At 42.5% G+C, this 20,223-nt stretch overlaps 1 protein-coding gene across 1 annotated transcript in view; it reads right to left on the bottom strand.

The window, feature by feature from the left end:
- The window catches only part of rerg (RAS-like, estrogen-regulated, growth inhibitor), a 78,572-nt gene that overhangs the window by 24,821 nt on the left and 33,528 nt on the right, over positions 1–20,223 (bottom strand). Inside the window, exon 3 of the mRNA XM_061714336.1 lies at positions 1,434–1,490. Within this exon, the coding sequence (XP_061570320.1) occupies positions 1,434–1,490 (57 nt within the window). The remainder of the gene's footprint in view (positions 1–1,433; positions 1,491–20,223) is intronic.

Raw genomic sequence — 20,223 nt, 5'->3', positions numbered from 1 at the left:
TCTCCAGTGATGGTAAGCTACATTTGTAGCCACAGCTGCCCTGGGGCAGACTGACGGAAGCGTGGCTGCCATATCGCGCCTAACGGCCCCTCCGACCAGCACCAACATTCATACACATTCATACACATTCATACACATTCACACGGGGCAAGGTGGGTAAGATGTCTTGCCCAAGGACACTACGACAGCAAACTGGGATAGAGCGGGATTCGAACCGCCGACCTTCCGATCATTGGACGACCCACTCTACCACCTGAGCTACTGCCGCCCGATAATAGTGATTGATTTCATGTGACCACATTTAAGCAACACTAGGTGATGTTTCTCATCTCTGGAAAAGAAAGGCTCGGCGGCGCGCTGCGTATAGTTGGAGCTACATCAGCGCGTTGTGCGAGGAGTTCGACATCCCCTCCGGTCTTTACTAAACCGTCCCAGTTTACTTTCGAAAAGAGTCCGTCGCGCGTAGCAACCGCGCGGATGAACTCACAGCGCACACGGTCAAGTTTGGTGAGAAAAGCCTGTAATTTAATGCCCGCGGCTAAAAGCAAATGCGTGACAATGTATACTCTAATATTCAAAATATAGTCATTTTGTACACCGCACAGAGTAAAAGCCACAATACCACTAGTATACTCAATATATCGCCCAGCCCTAAGGTCAGGTAAGACTGACAGCATGGCGCACTTGCAGCGCCCGTCTCTCCCAGAGATGTACATAATAAAGGCTTTATTATGTACATCTATGTCTCCTTCACCGAACTTCCATCAGAGGCTCCTTTGGCACCAGGTGAGACTGACAAGAACCTGCCAGTCAGTGGGGCGTCATGCTGGTGTGAGGTGGGGGGTGTCCCTCCCCCGGAGCTGTGAGTGTGAGTTTCACAGTTTCAAATCAAAAAGCAGCGAGAACACAAAAAATCACATGATCGCAACCTCGCAGCTGTGTGGACGAAACTCTAACAGGTGAATGTTGCAGAGTTGCAAAGGTTTCAGATCTCATATTACAGAGTTTGAAAATGTAAACTTGAAAAACAGCAAGGGTGCAACAAGAGGTTAGAATATCTGAAACTCTGTAATATGCATGTTGCACTGTACAACAGTTTTTGTACTTTTTTTCTTTTTTCATACGATCAAAACTTTATTTCAGGTTTTATATTTTCAAACACTGGTTTTCAAGCTTTCAAAACCTTTTCTTTCAGTTTCAGATTATGACAGTATTCTCCACTCATAAGACTACAGTCAGGACCAGGGGCCACCGGGCCCTGAAGGCCCCCGGGGGCCACCTAATTTATTGTGAATGAAATTAAGTGGGCGTGTTCCACCCAGCTGTAGCTACCTGTTCATAGTCCGTGGAAAACACTCTTTCAGTTGTAGCAGCAAGGATTTCTATTTTATTTTATTTTCCTCCATCCAAGTTATTGTAAATAACTGACTTACCGAGTGTCGGATCGTATTCCCAAATGAAGCGTCTTGTCAGGAATCTCACCACCAGTGCTGTAAGAAAAGACAACAAAAAAAAAGATTTAAGATATGAAGACAGGGTTCCATTTATCTTGGAAGTCGGATCTGGGATCAATGCAATGCTGTCTCAAAGCAATGCTAACAGAATCAAGTAATGTGAATAAAATAAGACAAAACTGTTACAAACAATAAAATCAGCTCCACGTTAACTCTACTGATCCGTGCAGCCGTCATGTCAGGTTCTGAGGTCGGGGGAAGTGGGATTTCTTCTTACATGAGCAGAGTGGTAGCTCCATTTTTGCAGCTTATTGTTAGCTGATTGCAGATTTGACTAGCAGTTTAAAAGTAAACTCACAAAGTGTCACCATTGGATTTTAATAAAATCAGACTGGCGCTCTAATACGCACCCTAATGTCTACTTATCTTGCTCATCAGCTTTAGGTAACCCGTCAAGAGACCATACGATTAAAACCACTTTCATCCACCTTTCATCTAAATGCTAATCCCTGTCTGAACAGTCCCAAGTGATTAAGGTAGAGTTCAAACAGCCTTCGGCAGCTTCCCAAGCTTGTGTGGTCATTAGCCCGCTCTTTATGGCATCTGGGCTACTGAAGAAGAAGGAGAAGGAAAAAAAGTCCTCAATAAACCTGTGACTCACTGTCTTAATGGGTTATCGTCTACCAACAAGTAATTTGCTGTACGGAAATGTTGAGCCTCTTAATTCAGATGGAATTAGACTGTCATTACCTTTTCATCACATGCACCGAACAACCTCCTGCTCTCTGAGAGCGTCAAACTGGATGTTTATCTCAACACTGCTCAAACTGGTGGGTTTCACGCCACTTTCAATATCGGTCCTCCAGGAAAAAGCTAATTTACTCCCAACAAGAAGCCGGAAATGACCAAATAAATCACTGTCATGCATGCAGTCATTTATATATGGGCTTCTGATCAAATATAAATCAAATTCAAATATTAAAGGAAAATCCTGTCATTTCTGTTGTTTTGCTTCTCAACTTTTCAGTCAAAGGTGGAATAAAAAGACTAATAGTCTTTTAAATCTTATGCGTTGATGTGAAATATGGAACTAAACTCAGGCGATGTCTTGGTTTAATACAAAAAGCAAAAGTTGTCTTGGTAAATAAATCCTTTTATAGACTTCTGGCTTCATTTGATGTAAGTTCCCAAAGGCAAATCCAGCATATTGGTACCTTATGGATCGAAAAAGCAATAAAAATGTCAGATTTCTTGTTCTTTTATGGTTTCAGAGTTGTGTTGTGTGTTGTGTCTTGTGTTTTGTGAGTCTTGTTCAGTTCTCTTGTTTGGTTAAGTCTTAGTCCAGTTTGCTTGTACTCCTTTGTCTCTATACCCTGCTTCGTGTGGAACTAGTTTGCTTTACATCTTGTGTTATTTTGTCCTGCTCACATTGTTTGTTAATGATGGTAAACTCAGGCATTCATGGGAATTAATAATCTTAATTTATTCTGGTATTATAATTATCATATCCATCCATCGAAACCCGCCTATTCAGGGTCCAGGGTGTCTGCTGGAGCCGTCTCGGCTCTCTTGAGGTGAAAGGCAGGGATACACCCTGGACAGGTAAAAACACAAGTTTTTACATCAAAGATTAGCTGCAGGAAACAGAACTGGCATACACGACAGACACCCAAGACAGGTCCTTCTTACGTCTCCCACAGAAAGCTGAACTTGAGATATATATGTTATGGTTAATGTAGAAAAACAGCTATTTTGCAAAATAGCCGGCTAATCTACAAAATAACCGGCAGGGTGGTAAATATGTAAAATAGCCGGCCAAACGGTGAATGTGTAAATTAGCCGGCTAATGTGCAAAATAACCGTCAGGGTGGCTAATGTAGAAAAACGGCTACATACATTTTTAAGCTCATGGTGCGCGGACATCACATTTTTAATCATCTCACCAGTCTCGATGCTCGGTCAGCTCGAGACAATTCTGTCGAGACAATTGTCTCGAGCTGACCGGAGCATGCCGTGGCAATTATAGCAATTATTCTGAGTCCAAATCCCATGCAGTATATTCCTCAATTGAGTATTCCAAAACGAATAATGCAAACTACAGATCACGTCATTGGCACCCCTGACTACATTGCCGAATTTGGGCACACCATAGGTCTGGGAAATGTTCTGGCAAATATCCAGCGTGACAGTCTTTGTGAGGAAAGATCTATTCCCACCTTCTCTTTGCACCTCCAAAACAGACAAACAGTTGTTGCGTCTCTCTCATGGAAGGTGAAGCTCCTAAACCCGAATCGCGCAAAACCCGAATCGTGCGCATGATGAGATGAGGTCTCTCCTCCTCCTCCATTTGCACAAATTGATTAAACTAAAACAAACTAAGCAAACGTAATTGATTTGGTAGATAGAGTCCAGTTACTACACTACAGAATAGCCTACAGTTCAGTTGAATGGATGAAATTCGCGCTTCAAACCAGTCACTTACAGTCGCCAATCAGGGCAGTTGGTGCGTAACGCAGCCAATGGAAGATAAGAAGATAAGAAGCCTAATGCTGCACATGCTTGTTGTTGACAAGGCTGTTTATGGCTGTTGAAGAATCCTAACGTTACACTCCCCGAAAAAGTGTTGGACACATCTGGCTACTGCCGTTTTTCTACATTAGCCGCGACGGTTATTTTGCACATTAGCTGGCTATTTTGCAAAATAGCCGTTTTTCTACATTAACCGTAACATATACATGGAAACAAACCCCTCAACTCCAAAACCTGAAAACAACGATTCCACATCATGTAACAGTGAAAGTTTGAGTGACAACTTGTAAAAATAAGCTAAATATACAGATGTATAATTAACATTGCTAGCAATAGCCTTGTCTATCCCTCTCCCCTGCTAGTCTGTTTGTTGTGCTCCCCGGCTGAGCTCTTCTGCCCCGTCCCTCCTCATTGTTGGAAATCCTGCTGTTGCAGAACTTTTTATTCTTCAGTTTTATTTTAAAATTAATGACATAAACTCCCACTCTTGCCTCTCTAGAGTTTGACATATCAATATGTCACAAAACAGTGTGAGTTTGTGACAAATTAGTTTAAAATGTCTCCTTTAATTAATATAAATTATAACCACTCAAGCCTGGTGTTCACACGTTGTTTTACTTTTCTTTTCTTTATTGTAAGAGCTGTCAAGTGTCGCGGTGATTTCTCTAATGGCCTGGGTGGCCTGTTGAGTCCAGGCAGGTCTGCGTCCTCATGTCAACCCACTTACTTGGCCCTTTTAGGAAAGAGACAATGAGTATGCAGCTTTTCTTCTGAAAGCTCCCATTTAGCAGTGAATATGATCCATGTTAGCCAGACCTGTTTTCTAATTAACCGCTACACGGCGAAGGAAAAGAAAGATGGTATTGTGTAAGTGAGAGCGTCCGTGGCATGTTTCATTACCCTCCTAAGAAGTCAAGTCCAGCCTTTGAGCTCAGGACAGTGATTGATGACTGATGCGTAGCGTGCATGTATATGGAATAGTGTGGACAGATTCACCATAGTCTTTTTTTCATTATCCAAACAATTGTTGCACTTAGCGGTGAATTTCATACCTGCCTTGTTGATTTTGTTCCTCTGTAAATGACATCAGCCTCCATTACCTGACTTTCTGTGTTTTCAAGCAAAGACGGCCATTCCCTGGATGGACTGAAGGCAGAGCAGTGGAAGATCATGTGTCATCCTGTGGAGAAGTCCCGCTGACACACGTTACTTCTCTGGGCACATTTACTTTGGCCCCGAACGTCCCACTGAGGTTATTTTGCTGCGTTTCTGCCACAGTGGCCTGGATTCCAAGTAGGCCAAACAACCAATGGGGTGTGAAGTGCTCTCCTCATTAGAGGTAACTGTATCCCTTGCTTTTCACAGCCACTTAAAAAGAAATGTACACAAAGCAGAGAGGAGCCATTGTGAACGTGCACCTGTAGACGATGTCGCCCAGAATCAGGTCGGCCATCCATTTACTGCGACGGCTGATTATAGGAATGAACGGATGAATAAATAGGGAAACTTATAAGTTATTGCACTCATCTTTTTCTGTCATTTTAGTTATTTTCCATATCACTGTCAGGTTTGTTGTGTATTTGATGTCAATGTTCTAGTCCAGGGGTCTGCAACCCAAAATGTTGAAAGAGCCATATTGGACCAAAAACACAAAAAACAAATGTGTCTGGAGCCGCAAAATATGAAAAGTTTGTATAAGCTTTAGAATGAAGGCAAATGGCGAAAGGCGAAATGTTGAGAAAAAAGTCGAAATGTTGAGAAAAAAGTCGAAATGTCGAGAAAAAAGTCGAAATGTCGAGAAAAAAGTCAAAATTTTGAGAAAAAAGTTGAAATGTCGAGATTAATGTTGAAGTACAATTTTGAGAAAAAAGTCGAAATGTCGAGATTAAAAAGGAAAGGAAAAAGGAAGAAAAAGAGAAAAAAAAGGAAAAAAGGAAAAAAGAAAAAAAGAAAGAAGAAAAAAAAGAGGAAAAAAGGAAAGAAGGAGGAAAAAAGGAAAAAAAAGAAAAAAAAAGAAAAAGAAAAAGCTCCAGGAGCCACTAGGGCAGCGCTAAAGAGCCGCACGCGGCTCTAGAGCCGCGGGTTGCCGACCCCTGTTCTAGTCAATGCGTTTAACTTGTGTACTTCAGCTAGTCTCTACAAGTACAGGTTCTCCTGACAGCAAAAGAGCCCAGACTATGATGCTACCACCTCCACGGTTGAAGGCTTACACAGTGGTCTTGGGGTTAAATGTTTCACCTTTACTTTTCCAAACATGCATTACATGTGTTCAAACATCTGATTCTTTGTTTCATCTCACATTAAACTTTTCTGCAAATGGTTTTTCTGTGTCCATGTTGTCCACCTCGGTGGCCCCTTTGGTCCATCTCACTGAATCATTTACATTTGCTTCCGTCTTTGTTCCACCATTGCATTTGGTTGTTCCAAAAATGAGAACGGAACTTGGGAAGAAAGCTTTTAGGTTTTCAGCACCAGATGCTTGGAATAAACTTCAATCCTAACTGCATTTACGAAAAACTCATACCTGTCACTGAACTTAAATCTCTGCTGAAAACAGTGGAGTTCAGACTGTCTGTTTGCAAGTGTTTTAATTATGTTTTTAATTATGTATTTCATGGCTCTTCCATGATTGATGTATGGTTTTTGATGTATGGTTTTATTCTGATTGGTTTAGTGTTGATCAGAGTCAGCTGGCTTCTGTTAAATGGGAGACACCCACTTAATCATTCATCGCTGAGGACGGCTGTAAGTTGAAACGCGTCCGATTTTCTGCTGCTGTGCAGTGATTTAACCATATATTAAAGTTTTGTACTTCAAGTGAGTGCTGTCGGATTTTTATTTTTTGATATGTTTTTTGGACTGGCACCCGGTGACACACTTTTGCTCTTTTTGAGTGAGCATGCCAAGTCTGCCGATTACTTAATTAATTATGTCTTTATGTAATTAATTAATTTGTTTGTTTGGTTTTTATTTTTTAATTCTGTAACTATGTTACTGCTATCTTGGCCAGGTCTCCCTTGTAAAAGAGAGAGATCTCAATGGGACTAACCTGATTAAATAAAGGGTAGAAAAAAAAGAGGTACTGAGAGACGTGTATCACGGGGAAATGAGGACTGCATGAACTGAGTTGGTAATGTCGTTGATAACATTACCGACATCCCTCCGTCAACATCGAGTTAAGGCGCTAAGTCATTCAGTAGCCAATGAGCTAAGAGATCTTGGCTATGTCCCACCCCCCGCAGTAGACTGACAGTAGAACTGCAACCAAAAAGAGAGCACAACTGGTTTTAACGCTGATGGCGGGAAAAGTGTAACCGAGAAAGACGTTTGCAGTTTAAGAGACTTTGGTTAGACGTTCTTGGTTTTGGCTCACAAACCATTTGGTGTCAAGTGGATGCCATAAGAGACCAGTTGGACTTTCCAGTTTACAAACTTTGAGTGCTGAACTTGAGGTAGTTGCCACTAAGGCATCAACTAACGACTATTTTAATAGTCGACTAGTCACCGAATATTGAAACGATTAGTCGACTAATTGGATAATTAGTAATTTTTTCTTAAATTTAGTATGAGGTTGCTTTAATTATGTGGTAACTGATAATAAACACGAGAAAGATGGGTACTTCAATGAAAAATAGATATTTTATTCAACTTTGTTGCTGTTCATACAAAAAGTAAATAAAATGTCCTATCTAAAACCAAGGACAGGCACAGTGATCAGTCAGTATAGACATAAATCCATGAATAAATAAACCTCTGTCCATTATTTTTCATTTTTTAAGGACAGGCAATTGTGTTATATAAAAAATAAATTATAAAATAAAACGTTTCGTATTTTTTCTCCATCAAGTGGGTGAAATGGGTTCTGGATGGCAGGACGATCTCTGGGTTGAACTGGTGTATCATTTGTTGAAACCCGTCAGCATCAACCATGGAGAGATCTATTGACTCAGTGAGGGCAGTCGCCTGTTGCGGGCTACACGTCTGCTTCTTTTGCAGAAAAGGGTCCATGGTGGCTCTTCTTTGGACTGCATGCATTTAATTTAAAATACTTTTGTCAGGCACAGTCAGGCATAACGTTAAAGCTCTCTTTTAAAGCCAAAATTAGCTTAATATCTTACCAAGGCGAGTCCGTTTCGTTCAACTGTCCGACGTGCTTTGTCTTCAAATGCTCGTGCATTACCAACGTGGTCCCGTGATAAGCAAGGTCTGCTTTGCAAATCTTGCAAGTAATCTTTTTATTCGCTGTATCCAGGCTAAAATGCTTCAAAACTTTTGAAGTTTTGTTACATGCATTTACTTGCATTTTTGTTTAACCGCTCGGCTGAGACGCAGAGATTGTATTGAAGTACGATGCCGCACTCCATTGGAAAAACACGTCTGGCGACAATTGTCGACAGTGGAATTCATTGTCAACAATTTTGATTATCAATTTTTGTCGACAATGTCGACGAATCGTTGCAGCCCTAGTTGCCACTCAGCAGAACCTTCCAGTGCTTAGCAACAGCTCCAGGTTGCTAAGGTTGCTAACGCCTGCCTAGGCCGACCCGACATTTCCCTCCTACAGTTGCAGAAGTACTACGACAGCGGCACGGAGACCGGCACCACCGTGTCTGTCCCACGTGAACAACCAGGGAGAAACAATAATATTTTGTTAATATTCATTCGGCACGGGCCGAATAAAGTTAGTGATCAGACACTTGTTATTGACCATGGACCACAGCGTCAATCACAAAGAGCGTCTTTATACTATGGAGCACCATTATTCTCTGTGAACACACACACCGGGGAGGGAATATTACACCTTCAGTGAATCAGAGTGAATGCAGAGTGGAGGCAGAATAAAAAGGGGACCTTCAGTGTGTCAAAGCCTGACATCATAACAAAGGAAGTTAAAAGGTCCAAGAAAATGGAGACATTTTTGAGAATTCAGACAACAGAATGAATAATACAACTGGGTACTTGTTTGTCTCTCTTTTCGCCCACAATCATACTGTGCTGATGTCATTTCTCCAGCATTAACAGCATGCGGCTTTAACTAAAACTGTTGCCAGATAATGTTTAGCCTCTGGCATGCTGGGAAAATCAATACGATGTCATCTTCTGAAGCCAACAAACTGTGTTTCTCACATTTTCAAGCAACAAGTTTGTTTTCACAAGCATTTCCCAACAGATAGAGATGACCTCAGTTCAAGTCTGAGCACCTATCAGTTTTGATCAATTCCTACAGCTCAGACCTCACTGCTTTCTAGCGAATGGAAGTGAGGGATCATTTGCGGAAACACGTCCGTCGAAGATGTTTGCCAAAAGCTGTTTTTATCCAAAGTGACCTAATCACATTAGACAGAATGTTGGACTAATTGCAATCAAAGCAAGAGTCATTAGTGGCGCCTAGAGGCCTGTTCTGATCCGGCGCTGTGCTGCTCGTTGAACAGTCTCTATTGACTCCCCAAGGCCATCAGACGAACTCCCACAGCTCTTTGATTCCTTTCACTCCCAAAAATACCTCTTTACTGGCTCTGTGAGACCGGTGTCGCAGCAGTCAAGTTCTGTTCCTCTTGTCTTAATGTCACGTTGGGTCACGTCAGGCAGCACGTTGTGCTAATAAGACCAGGGGGCGATGGGTAGACTGAAAGTGCCTCAAAAACCTTTTTTTATGAAATCAAAATAGGATAAAAATGTATAATTCAATGCATTTTCTATTAAATACCAACCCCCCCCCCCCCCCCACACACACACACACACACACACATCCAAACTAACTAAATTATTGTTGCTACTATGGGTTTTTTTGTCTGACATACTTCTAAAATCTACATCTACAATTGAGAAAATGAACCTTTCTAATGTGACAAAAGTCAGAAAGGAGTTGAAACTAACCTCTGACATGTTCTTTTATAAACCCTAATCCTGTTTCATGTCCAAGAAACGTTAAGTTGTGTTTAGTTTTGTCTTGTGTCTATGTTGTCTCGTGGCTTCCTGTTTTATTTTGATACTCACCTTCTCCCTCTCGTTTCAGATCCTGATTTCCTCCCTTTGTGTGATTTTCCCTCCACTGTGATTGTCAACCCCGCCCCTGATTGGCTCCACCTGTGTTCCCCTTCATCATGTATAAATAGTCTGTGTCTCCCCTTGTCTTGTTGCCAGTTCGTCTTGTCTGCTACGTCAAGTGTCCTAGCTTCCATGTCAAGCCATTTGTTAAAGCCAGGTCTTGTATTTCTTTGTTTTTTGCAGCTTGAGAATTTTCCTCTGTGGAGTGAATTTTTGTTGATACTTTGTGTTTTTGCAATTTGAGAATTTTCTTCTGTGGAGTGATTTTTTGTTGATACATTTGCATTAAAAAGATTGTTTTATTTTGAACTGGTCTCCGGTCGTGCATTTGGGTCCAGATCTTAGTTCTGCCGTGACACCCTGAACTTTTGTAGTCCAGCTCTAAACAGGTGCTGCCTGAACTATTGCTGGTCTCAATTCAAAGGACATCTAGACAAATCAAAACAAAATAAATCTCTAAAGTAATCCAATAAAGAGCCCACACAGCTTTCAGAAATGCAAATAAGGATCATATCTGAGCTCATCTACATGGTTTACTACTTCTGGGAAAGCTTAGATGGTGCAACTTCCCAGTCCACCCCTCGTGCTACACAACTGATACCCCTCATACTAAATCCCATTACGCAGCTTACAGTGACATATCATGTACTAACATCAGCCGCCGGACCAGTTTAATACACTGTAAGTTTACTGTAGGACACAGTAGGGTGTTAGCGAGTCTCCATCATCACAACTAGCTATAGCAAAGAAAAACCTGTAATGGAAAGACTCTCAAATGTCGCAAAACCTCTTTCATGAGGGGGGTTTTCAGATGTGTTGATAGTCAAGTTTAGTGCAGATGTGTAATGGCAACACCTTTTTCTCATTTGCAGGTCCTCGGGATCACTGAATTGGATGTAGTCAGACCATATGATGATCTGCTGCCTTTGCCTTCTGTTGACTATTACAGCCGTGGCGTCATTTGCAATAATTTGTCCGAAACTAAAGACGTTTTCATCCATCTTCTTGAGAGTCAAGATTTCTTCTTTGTGTTGCAGAGAAGTCTCGCAGGACGAGATTCCAGGTCAGTTACGCTCGAGAGATGAAATGTCACGAGAATTATGCTCGTTAGCCAGAACACTGCTCTTTCTTGACCCGAAGGGATTGCCTTTGATAGTTCTTTTCCCTGACTTTTGTTCCGAGCCGACGCTGTACAAGTAAAAGTGAATTCAAGGGAATTGGATTTGATTAAAAACATGAATACATGGGAAAACAGATCATTTATGACGCAGATGTTCTGGGGCAGAACCTTCTGCTGTTAAAGAGCAATATCCTACTTAGAAAGATCAGCTGCTGAGATCCACAGCCTGACATAGAGGGTGGGAATCAGCTGGAGGAACTGCTTTATTGTTATTACCAACAGTCAAATCAGATTGAAGATTCAATTTAGTCATAGACTTAACTTGAGTTTGACTGCTGCTAAAGATACTGTAACTTCAATAAGTGCCCAAAGGTAAAAGTAATATTCAGCAACGCGATGACCCCACATTGTCCCTGATGTGTCTGAGTGTGTGTCACCGTGGACAGCTCTGCCTTCAGAAACGCCGTACGGGTGGACGAGGCATCCCGTGTGTCAGGGAGTCAACAGTGAAGGGGCTCACAGATCTGACAGATGTGCTCCAGGCTTTGACATTTTGTTGTTTTTCTAAATAGAAAAATAAATCAATAAGCTGGAACTGCCTTTTATTTTATACTCTGCTTGCAGGAAAGTAAAAAGTGCTGGCTTTGGACGAAAACAATGATCTAACTACACTGAAGCTTTACTGTATTTATACGGCCTCATATTTGGATATTCTCAGTGACTTTATGATTGGCTTAATTCTGCAACTTTTTTGTGGTTATTTCGTTTTATTTGGAGCGTCAACGGGTCAGCTGACCAAGAAGATTATTGGTTCATCACAGTATGATTAATTTCTTGTTCTCTCCACTTGTCATATTGCCTTTAGGGGAAATAATGAACCTTGTGCTTCTCGGAATGGCTGGAGACTTCGTTTTAAGCCAGCTCCACCTCAGTTCAAGTTTCTGTAGAGCTCAGTCTTGGCCCTTATTTTGAGGTTTCTAAAGCAACAGTGACAAGAGGAAGTATGTGAACCCTTTAGGAACAGACTTGTTTTCTGTACGACTTTGGCATAAAATGTGATCTTATCTTCATCTGAGTCACTTATGATGATAACACGCAAATTAGTACCATTTCTATTTACTGAACACACCCATTAAACAGTGCTGGGGGGAAAAGTAAGTGAACCCTTGAAGTTGATATCTGGTTGGCTCTCCTGTGGGAGCTGTGACTTCAAGCGAGCACTTTCAGCAGATCTGAACCGGATCTGTAAGATGTTCAGAAGACGTTGTTGACCTTCCTCCTTACAGGACTGCTTTCGCTCTGAGTAGGCCACTCCAAACGGTGTATTTTCATTTTCTGTGGTGGATTCACCTTGAATTTATGGACAGGATTTCTAGGCGCAGCCAGGGGCCGGAGGGGATCCGGTTTGGGAACCTCAGGATTTCATCTCTGCTTTTTGCAGATGATGTTGTCCTGTTGGCTTCATCAGACCGGGACCTTCAGCATGTGCTGGGGCGGTTTGAGGCCGAGTGCGACGCAGCACGGATGAGAATCAGCACCTCCAAAACCGAGGCCATGGTTCTCCACCGGGAAAGGGTGGCGTGCCTTCTCCGGGTGGGTGGAGAAGTCCTGCCTCAGGTGGAGGAGTTCAAGTATCTCGGGGTCTTGTTCACGAGTGAGGGAATGATGGAGCGGGAGATTGACAGACGGATCAGTGCAGCGTCCGCAGTTATGCGGTCGGTGTACCGGACCGTCGTGGTGAAGAGGGAGCTGAGTCGAAAGGCGAAGCTCTCGATTTACCGGTCAATCTACGCACCTACCCTCACCTATGGTCATGAACTTTGGGTAGTGACCGAAAGGACGAGATCGCGGATACAAGCGGCCGAGATGAGTTTCCTCCGCAGGGTGGCTGGACGCTCCCTTAGAGATGAGTTTCCTCCGCAGGGCGGCTGGACGCTCCCTTAGAGATAGGGTGAGGAGTTCGGTCACCCGGGAGGAGCTCGGAGTCGAGCCGCTGCTACTTCACATTGAGAGGAGTCAGCTGAGGTGGCTTGGGCATCTGTACCGGATGCCTCCTGGACGCCTCCCTAGGGAGGTGTTCCAGGCATGTCCCTCCTCCCTAGGGAGGTGTTCCAGGCATGTCCCTCCTCCCGAGGGAGGTGTTCCAGGCATGTCCCTCCTCCCTAGGGAGGTGTTCCAGGCATGTCCCTCCTCCCTAGGCAGGTGTTCCAGGCATGCCCCACCGGGAGGAGAACCCGGGGAAGACCCAGGACACGCTGGAGAGACTATGTCTCTCGGCTGGCCTGGGAACGCCTCGGACTCCCCCCGGAAGAGCTGGAGGAAGTGTCTGGGGTGAAGGAAGTCTGGGCATCCCTGCTGAGGCTGCTGCCCCCGCGACCCGGGAACGGATAAGCGGCGGACGATGGATGGATGGATGGATGGATGGATGGATGGATGGATGGATGGATGGATGGATGGATGGATGGATGGATGGATGGATTTACCTTGAAGCTTATTGGTCTACTGCATCACCCAACTTTGAGGTTGGTTGACAACCATCATGACATTATCAGAATATTTTGATAATACTTGGGAATTAATTTTCCCCTTAATGATGGGAAATGGTCAAGGTCTGAAGTAGCCAAGCAAACCCAAATCATGATACTCTCACCACCACTGAACACTATTGGGATTATGTTTAGTTCTTACTATTCTTCCATCATCATTCAATACAATGTTTTCCCAGTAGAATTGAGCATTACAAAGGTGCTTCTTCATGCAAATAAGTAAATAAAAATAGGTTTCTTCTGTGATGTTCTCTAACAGATACCATGTCTCTGTCAGGACTTGCGTACAGAGATGTCTCCAAGCTCCAGTGATGACTTCAGCCTTCACCTCACTGAGAATGCAGTGTTGTTCCTTTTGAATGATCTAAGCTGGACATCCACTTCTAGGAAGAGTAACCACAGTACTAAACTGTCTCCATTTATAAACAGTTTGTTTAATTGTGGACTGATGGATGTCTAAACACTGGGATCACGTTGTATCTCTTTTCAGCCTTGCTCATCCACTCTTGAACACATGCCTCATTTTTGTGGGGCATGGTTAATTTCTTTTATGAAATCTTAAAATGTTTGAGTGTATCCATGTTTATCAAAGTGCCTCCCCAAACTCATTTCATTACCTGAACTCCTTGTGTGCAAACTACTGACTCAAATTAGCTTTTTTACCAATAAAAAGTCTATGGGCTCATCTTTCCCTCCAGCAAGGGGACAGTTTGATGGGTGTGTGTTTAATAAAGACACAATCTATCAAAACTATTAAAACTTTGATATCTTAAGGACAATAAGATCCCAAATTAATCCAGAAAACCAATTACTCCTAAGAGCTTAACAACTTTAACGAGAATATTTCTCTGGTTTGTTGATTTTTTATGTTTCTTTTATTGCCCTGCTGCTCTGTTTGCAGACAAAAACAATTCACGCCCAGTGTGCCTTCGGTTGCTCGGAAAAGGTTTATCACATGAAAACACACTATGAACAGGAATGTGCTAAACCAAAAACTGACATTTCTGTTCCAATTCTGTCAAGGATTTTAAGATCGTGAGACTCGTTACGGGTTCAGACGGCCACAAAATGACGATTTATGCAGCAAACCTTCGACTCCAATCAATATCCCCTCCCTTTCTGACCAGAGATGTTGACAGCAGGATTATAGATTGCAGCGCCTTCCGCTCTAATCATTGATTTATGGTTTCTGTTTCCTCTTAGAAGGACAACATTTTAGTCATGCAGCTTTGAGAGGTAGAAGTTTTAGCATCTAAAGAGCTTCCATAAGAAAAAGAGAGTTCAAGCTGCAGAAAGAGTGAGTCAGATATGTGTGATTCAAAGGAAAATACTGCAGCAGGCAACAATGAGAGGAGTCAAAACCGGGTCGCTGCTTCCAGATTTCAAATGAATTCAACTTCTTTTAAAGCAATGCATTTTTGGGCTTTAAAGTACAGGAAATGGCAGATGGAAACATACTTTACACTTGCTTCTAAATAACTGGCCGCATCAAGCAACATGGAGTTTATCTGAAATGTTTATAACAATTATTTCATCTGTGGAAATGAATGGATTCTAAGGTGCCTGGGGTTTCTTTGCAAATACCAACTTCAGATGGTAGAAACAAATCAAAAAGCTATAAAAGTGATCCAAACCACTTCCTGGACAGTAGGTCAGGCCATTATTCCCAGTCTCCGAGCTTTCCCAGAGTTCCTGTCACCACCACAGTCCCCCTGGGGCATGTTTCAATCCCAAATCACAGACGACAAGCCTCGTTGGATCTGCTTAATAGACATAAACCATCCCTAACTACAAGAACAGACATGTATATGGGTGTTACACGGTTTGTTGGGAGTCTCTGTGGTGCCAGGGGAAACATCCAGTCTGTCTTTACTGCCCAATATAGATAGAGATCGGTTCAGACATCATATCATCTCAGTTCCCTCCACATCCGATCACAGCTCGCCAATCAGTCTACAGTCGTGCCCCCACCCTTCGACCCAAACTCCACAAGAACGGATGTGGGAAGCCTGAAGTGAGCAGAGTAACAATAACACACAAGGGAACAATAAACATGTCATCTCCCACGATTGATGGTGTTACTGTCTGGATTGGTTGGGAACAGATATTTCACTTAGGGTGAGCTGATGTTTGGGAGTATTTAGAGCCAGAGAGTGGTGAAATCAGATTCAAGATAGACAAGAGCACGATCTTTTGGCCAACCTTGTTAGGGATTATTAAAATATTAGAGTTGAGCAATATTAAAGGACTTACGAAAACATTATTTTAACATTTGCCCCGGGGTAGGGAGGGGACACGATGAGGGGAAAGAGATTGGGGATGCAGTACAGCGACTTGCCGGGACTCCAACCTGGGCTACATACAAGGGGTGTCTGGTCGGCCAGATGTGTTATCTGGTATTCTATATTTGTTGGTCATATTAGTATTATCATTCTCAGATATCCAAGACCATTACGTTGTGCTTTGCCAACAGATGTCGGTCTGGTAACAGAAATGACATGACATGAAATGAAAGGTCCGTCCCTGTGCTCGTGAACGTAGCTAAAAACAGGCTATGACATTTCCTAACGGCACGATTTTCAGCCTGGTTTGTCTTTGACCAGTCGGTGAGGTCAGTGACCGGCAAATCAATTAATGTCCGTTAGTCACCTGCCAGAACTCCATCGTTATGCATCAACAACTCAAAGATGCATCAAAGTTGCTCACTACCTTGCTAAGACATCTGATGTGCCACACAGATGTCCAGCATACTGAATATCTGGAACCTGCTGCTGAATTTATATTAGAGCTACAGCCAATAAGAGAGTATGGGATGGGAGGACATAACAATGAGGAAGTACAAACCATGAAGACAGCTCGCACCACTCTTTTCTTCCTTCGGTCCATTTTCAAACAAACAACTCTTATTCTGCTGACATCAGTATGTCATTTCTTTTGTCACTTCTTGATTGTGCTTTTGTAGCAGGACAGTCCTCGGTCCTGTGACATCACTCCTAGTGGGCAGTGACGGTATAAAAGGGGGGTTTCAATACCTGTCTTTCTCTTGCTCCCGGGGGCCGGGCTTCGTTGCCACTTGACGTCCGTCACTTCCGCCCCTGGGCGCAGAGGTTCGCTTGGGTGATTGCTGCATGCTGCTTCTTCACGCCGCCGGTGACATGGAAGTGTCCAAGCACATGTCACCCTGTGTTGAATGCTGATGCTGCTCACCGCTTGTATCGTTTTGTATGCCGTTCACTGCTTACTGCCGGTAAGTGAGCTTTCTCCCCCCCGCGTCATCCTCCTCGGCATTGTACACGCAGCAACCTGTGTGTTTGTTTACAGGTTGTGCACATGCTGCGCTGACCTCTATTTCCATGCCGTAATGGCCAGGAATGCCTGATTGGTAGGTGTTCAGTGACAATGGCTTTCTCTGCCAGCCACAGTTTCTTATGTTATGTTTTTATTATTGTAGGTTAAAGATGTCCATGTAGCCACCGCTAAACCCCTGCTGCTTTGCTTTGTGGAGCTGCTTTGCCTTGTTGGAGCTACCGTGACGTTCAGACGCCGTTTTGCTGCTGCGTGACAGCTTGCGTCTGCTGCTTGTGGAGCTGCTTTGCCTTGCTGGAGCTACCGTGTCGCTTCGGAGCTCCGTGACGTCAGATGCCGTTTTGCTGCTGAATGACTGCTTGCTTCTGCTGCTTGCTCGAGCTAACCACCGCTGCCAAGGCCGACCCGGCCCGTGTTCGCTCTGCCTGGCTTGATTGTTGGCTGGCTGGGCGTATTGCTGCTCCGCACGCTGTTTGCTGTTCAGCCACGTTTTAGTGTGTGTGTGTGTGTGTGTGTGTGTGTGTGTGTGTGTGTGTGTGTGTGTGTGTGTGTGTGTGTGTGTGTGTGTGTGTGTGTGTGTATGTGTGAGAGAGAACAGTGTGGGAATTGGTTTATTGGTTGTTGTTTTGTGTGTTTGTTGGTTCTGTTATTTGTATTTTCTTTCATTCAGGAATTTATATTTTGTTTAGTTTCAGTCATTTATATTCCTTTTGAGGTATTTGTGATTTTGTATATTTTGGGTGGCCAATAAGTCATTGTTGAGCCTAATTGCATTTAATTTAAGTTTATTCATTTCTTTTTGTGTTAATTTGTTCCCTAACTGTCCTCTGGTTTCCCCCCTCTCAGGTGCTGAGCCGACGGTGGTGGATTGGTGTCCGGTGGTGGTGCCCCTTCCTTTTGTTGTGTGCTGTGTTTAAGTTCTTCACCTTATTTATTTTATTGCACGTGTGGTGTTTTTAAGTATCCCCTCTTAGTTGACCCATCCACACCAGAAAGTCTCAGCCCTGATTGGTCCCCTTTTTAAATCTCCCTAGTGAATGATTTCCTTTAATTGATCATTTTTAACAAAGAAACATTTGAATAATAAAAACAAACCTATTTTTGTATAAATTGAATCACTGTATCTGCCTCACTTTGTGACGAACCTGAGTGCCTTTTTCTCCTGAACGAGTTTACTTTAATTCCCTGGGTGAAACTCCCTTTTAACCTATAACTCTGACCAAAACTACCTCTTCGTGCCGCCACACTTTGTTGACAAAATTTGGTTTCACTTCTTTTTCATACCGTAGAAAGACTCTAAAGCACAAGTAATTAGCTATCTAGTTACACCTGTTTTTCTTCAACTATGTTTAACATCAAACCATTACATCAAAACCAAGCACATTCTGGTTCCTTTTGTTGTCATTTAGAGTTGCCTCAGTGGATGCTCAATGTCCATCTTCTCCTGTCTTCCTGTGTCACATAAGCCAACCACATATCCTCTTTCACAACATCCACATATGTCTTTGGTTTTGCCCCTTGTCTCCTGATTGGCAGCTCCAACTCCAGCATCCTTCTACCAATGTATTCACTATCCCTCTTGTTTATACGTCAAAATCATCTCAATCCAGCCTCTCTTCTTTCAACTCTGTCTAACTCCAGCTGTTCCTCTGATATGTTTATTCTTAATACTGTCCATCTTCATCACTCCCAAAGAAAAAACTCATCATCCTCGACTGTGCCACCTGTATCTTGGTCAGAGCCGCTGACTCCAATCCATTTAGAAAAGCTTGCGTCACTATTTTCTTGTAAACCTTTCTCTTCGCTCTTGTGCTACTCTTCTAGATGACTCCAGTCACTGTTTCCACTCACTCCATCCTCCCTGAACTCTCTTCTTCACCTCTACTCCTCACATCCTCCCTGATACATTTGAACACAGTTGATGTGGTTGAAAGGAATGCTTTTGAACTGTATCCATTTTGACCAAAGCAAGTCATAAAACCATGTCAGTAATGTCTGAGGAAATTCTGACAAGAAGAAAAAGTCCCTTTAAAAGGAGGGCTAAGGAAACAGTTAGTCGTGTCACACAAGGATTCCTCTGTGAAGCGACGATCACATTTGGGTTGTCACTTCATACCAGTTTAAAAAAATGCCATTTGGTGCGACATTTTTCAATTTATACTGATCAAAACAAAACTGATGAGTCACACGCTATAAAACCAAGAGATACTCCAAGAAATTTCAATATTTCACATGCTCCCGATTTAATTAAAGCTGGCTGGTTGTCAGTGCATGATTCATCATTCTGTCTTTTCCTCTGTCTCTGTCTCTCTCTCTCTCCCTCTCTGACTTGAATCTCATTAGTAAATGTGGTTTTTAGATTCTGGCTTATTATATGCAATATAATCTAATGAGATGTGGGTTTTAATCAGTCCTACTGCTCCTCTGATAATCATAAACCAGTCTTTGCTTTTTATTGTATGTTATGTTATACAGAGTATGACGTCTTTATAAAACTAAAATAATTAATGATTAAGACCCTTAAAAAAATCTGCTGTGTGGGTTTGTGTGAAATGTTCTCCGTCTCATCGCAGTCCATCCAGATCACACCAAATGAGCTACCGCTTCAACTGTCGTGTGGTGTCTGAAACTGGAAACAATCGATAAATCACAGCCTTTTTTATGCCGACTCTGTCAGTGAAGATGAAAACATCTCTTTTAACATCAATGTGACAAGCCTCCTGTCTGATTCTGGCCCGTTTAAAAACGGGAAAAACACATTACTGGCATCACAAAAAGGCTTCTTAGCAGCTAAATCTGTCTCCAGTCTGAGCTCCATTTAAAAAAAATCTAAGTGCATTTAAAAAAATGAGACACTGCACTCTCCTGAGTTGTTAAATCATTTATCGACAACTCTCTAATGCAGAGGGATTTTTTTTTGTTGTAATTACCATATCATTCAGTCAGTCTCATTTCAAAAGGACAGCTGCAAAATAAAGTCCCACTTTTTGTGTAGATCAGGAGAAACTGTCTATTATTTTCCCGATTGTGAGTATAATTTATAAATGAATTAAATTTCGTTTTTATTTTCTATGTTGATTTTGAAATACAGGATAAAGTAGGATTTGATACCCCAATAACAGTATCTCTCGATGATGAATTCAATATTTCTGGATCGAGATCCAGTTCTCAGTATCAAAAAAATATCAGTCTGTCATCTTTGTCATGTAAATCCCGTTAT

Source organism: Cololabis saira, chromosome 23 (assembly GCF_033807715.1).
Source record: "Cololabis saira isolate AMF1-May2022 chromosome 23, fColSai1.1, whole genome shotgun sequence".
NCBI lineage: Eukaryota > Metazoa > Chordata > Actinopteri > Beloniformes > Belonidae > Cololabis > Cololabis saira.
This window is presented reverse-complemented; position numbering and strand designations above follow the sequence as displayed.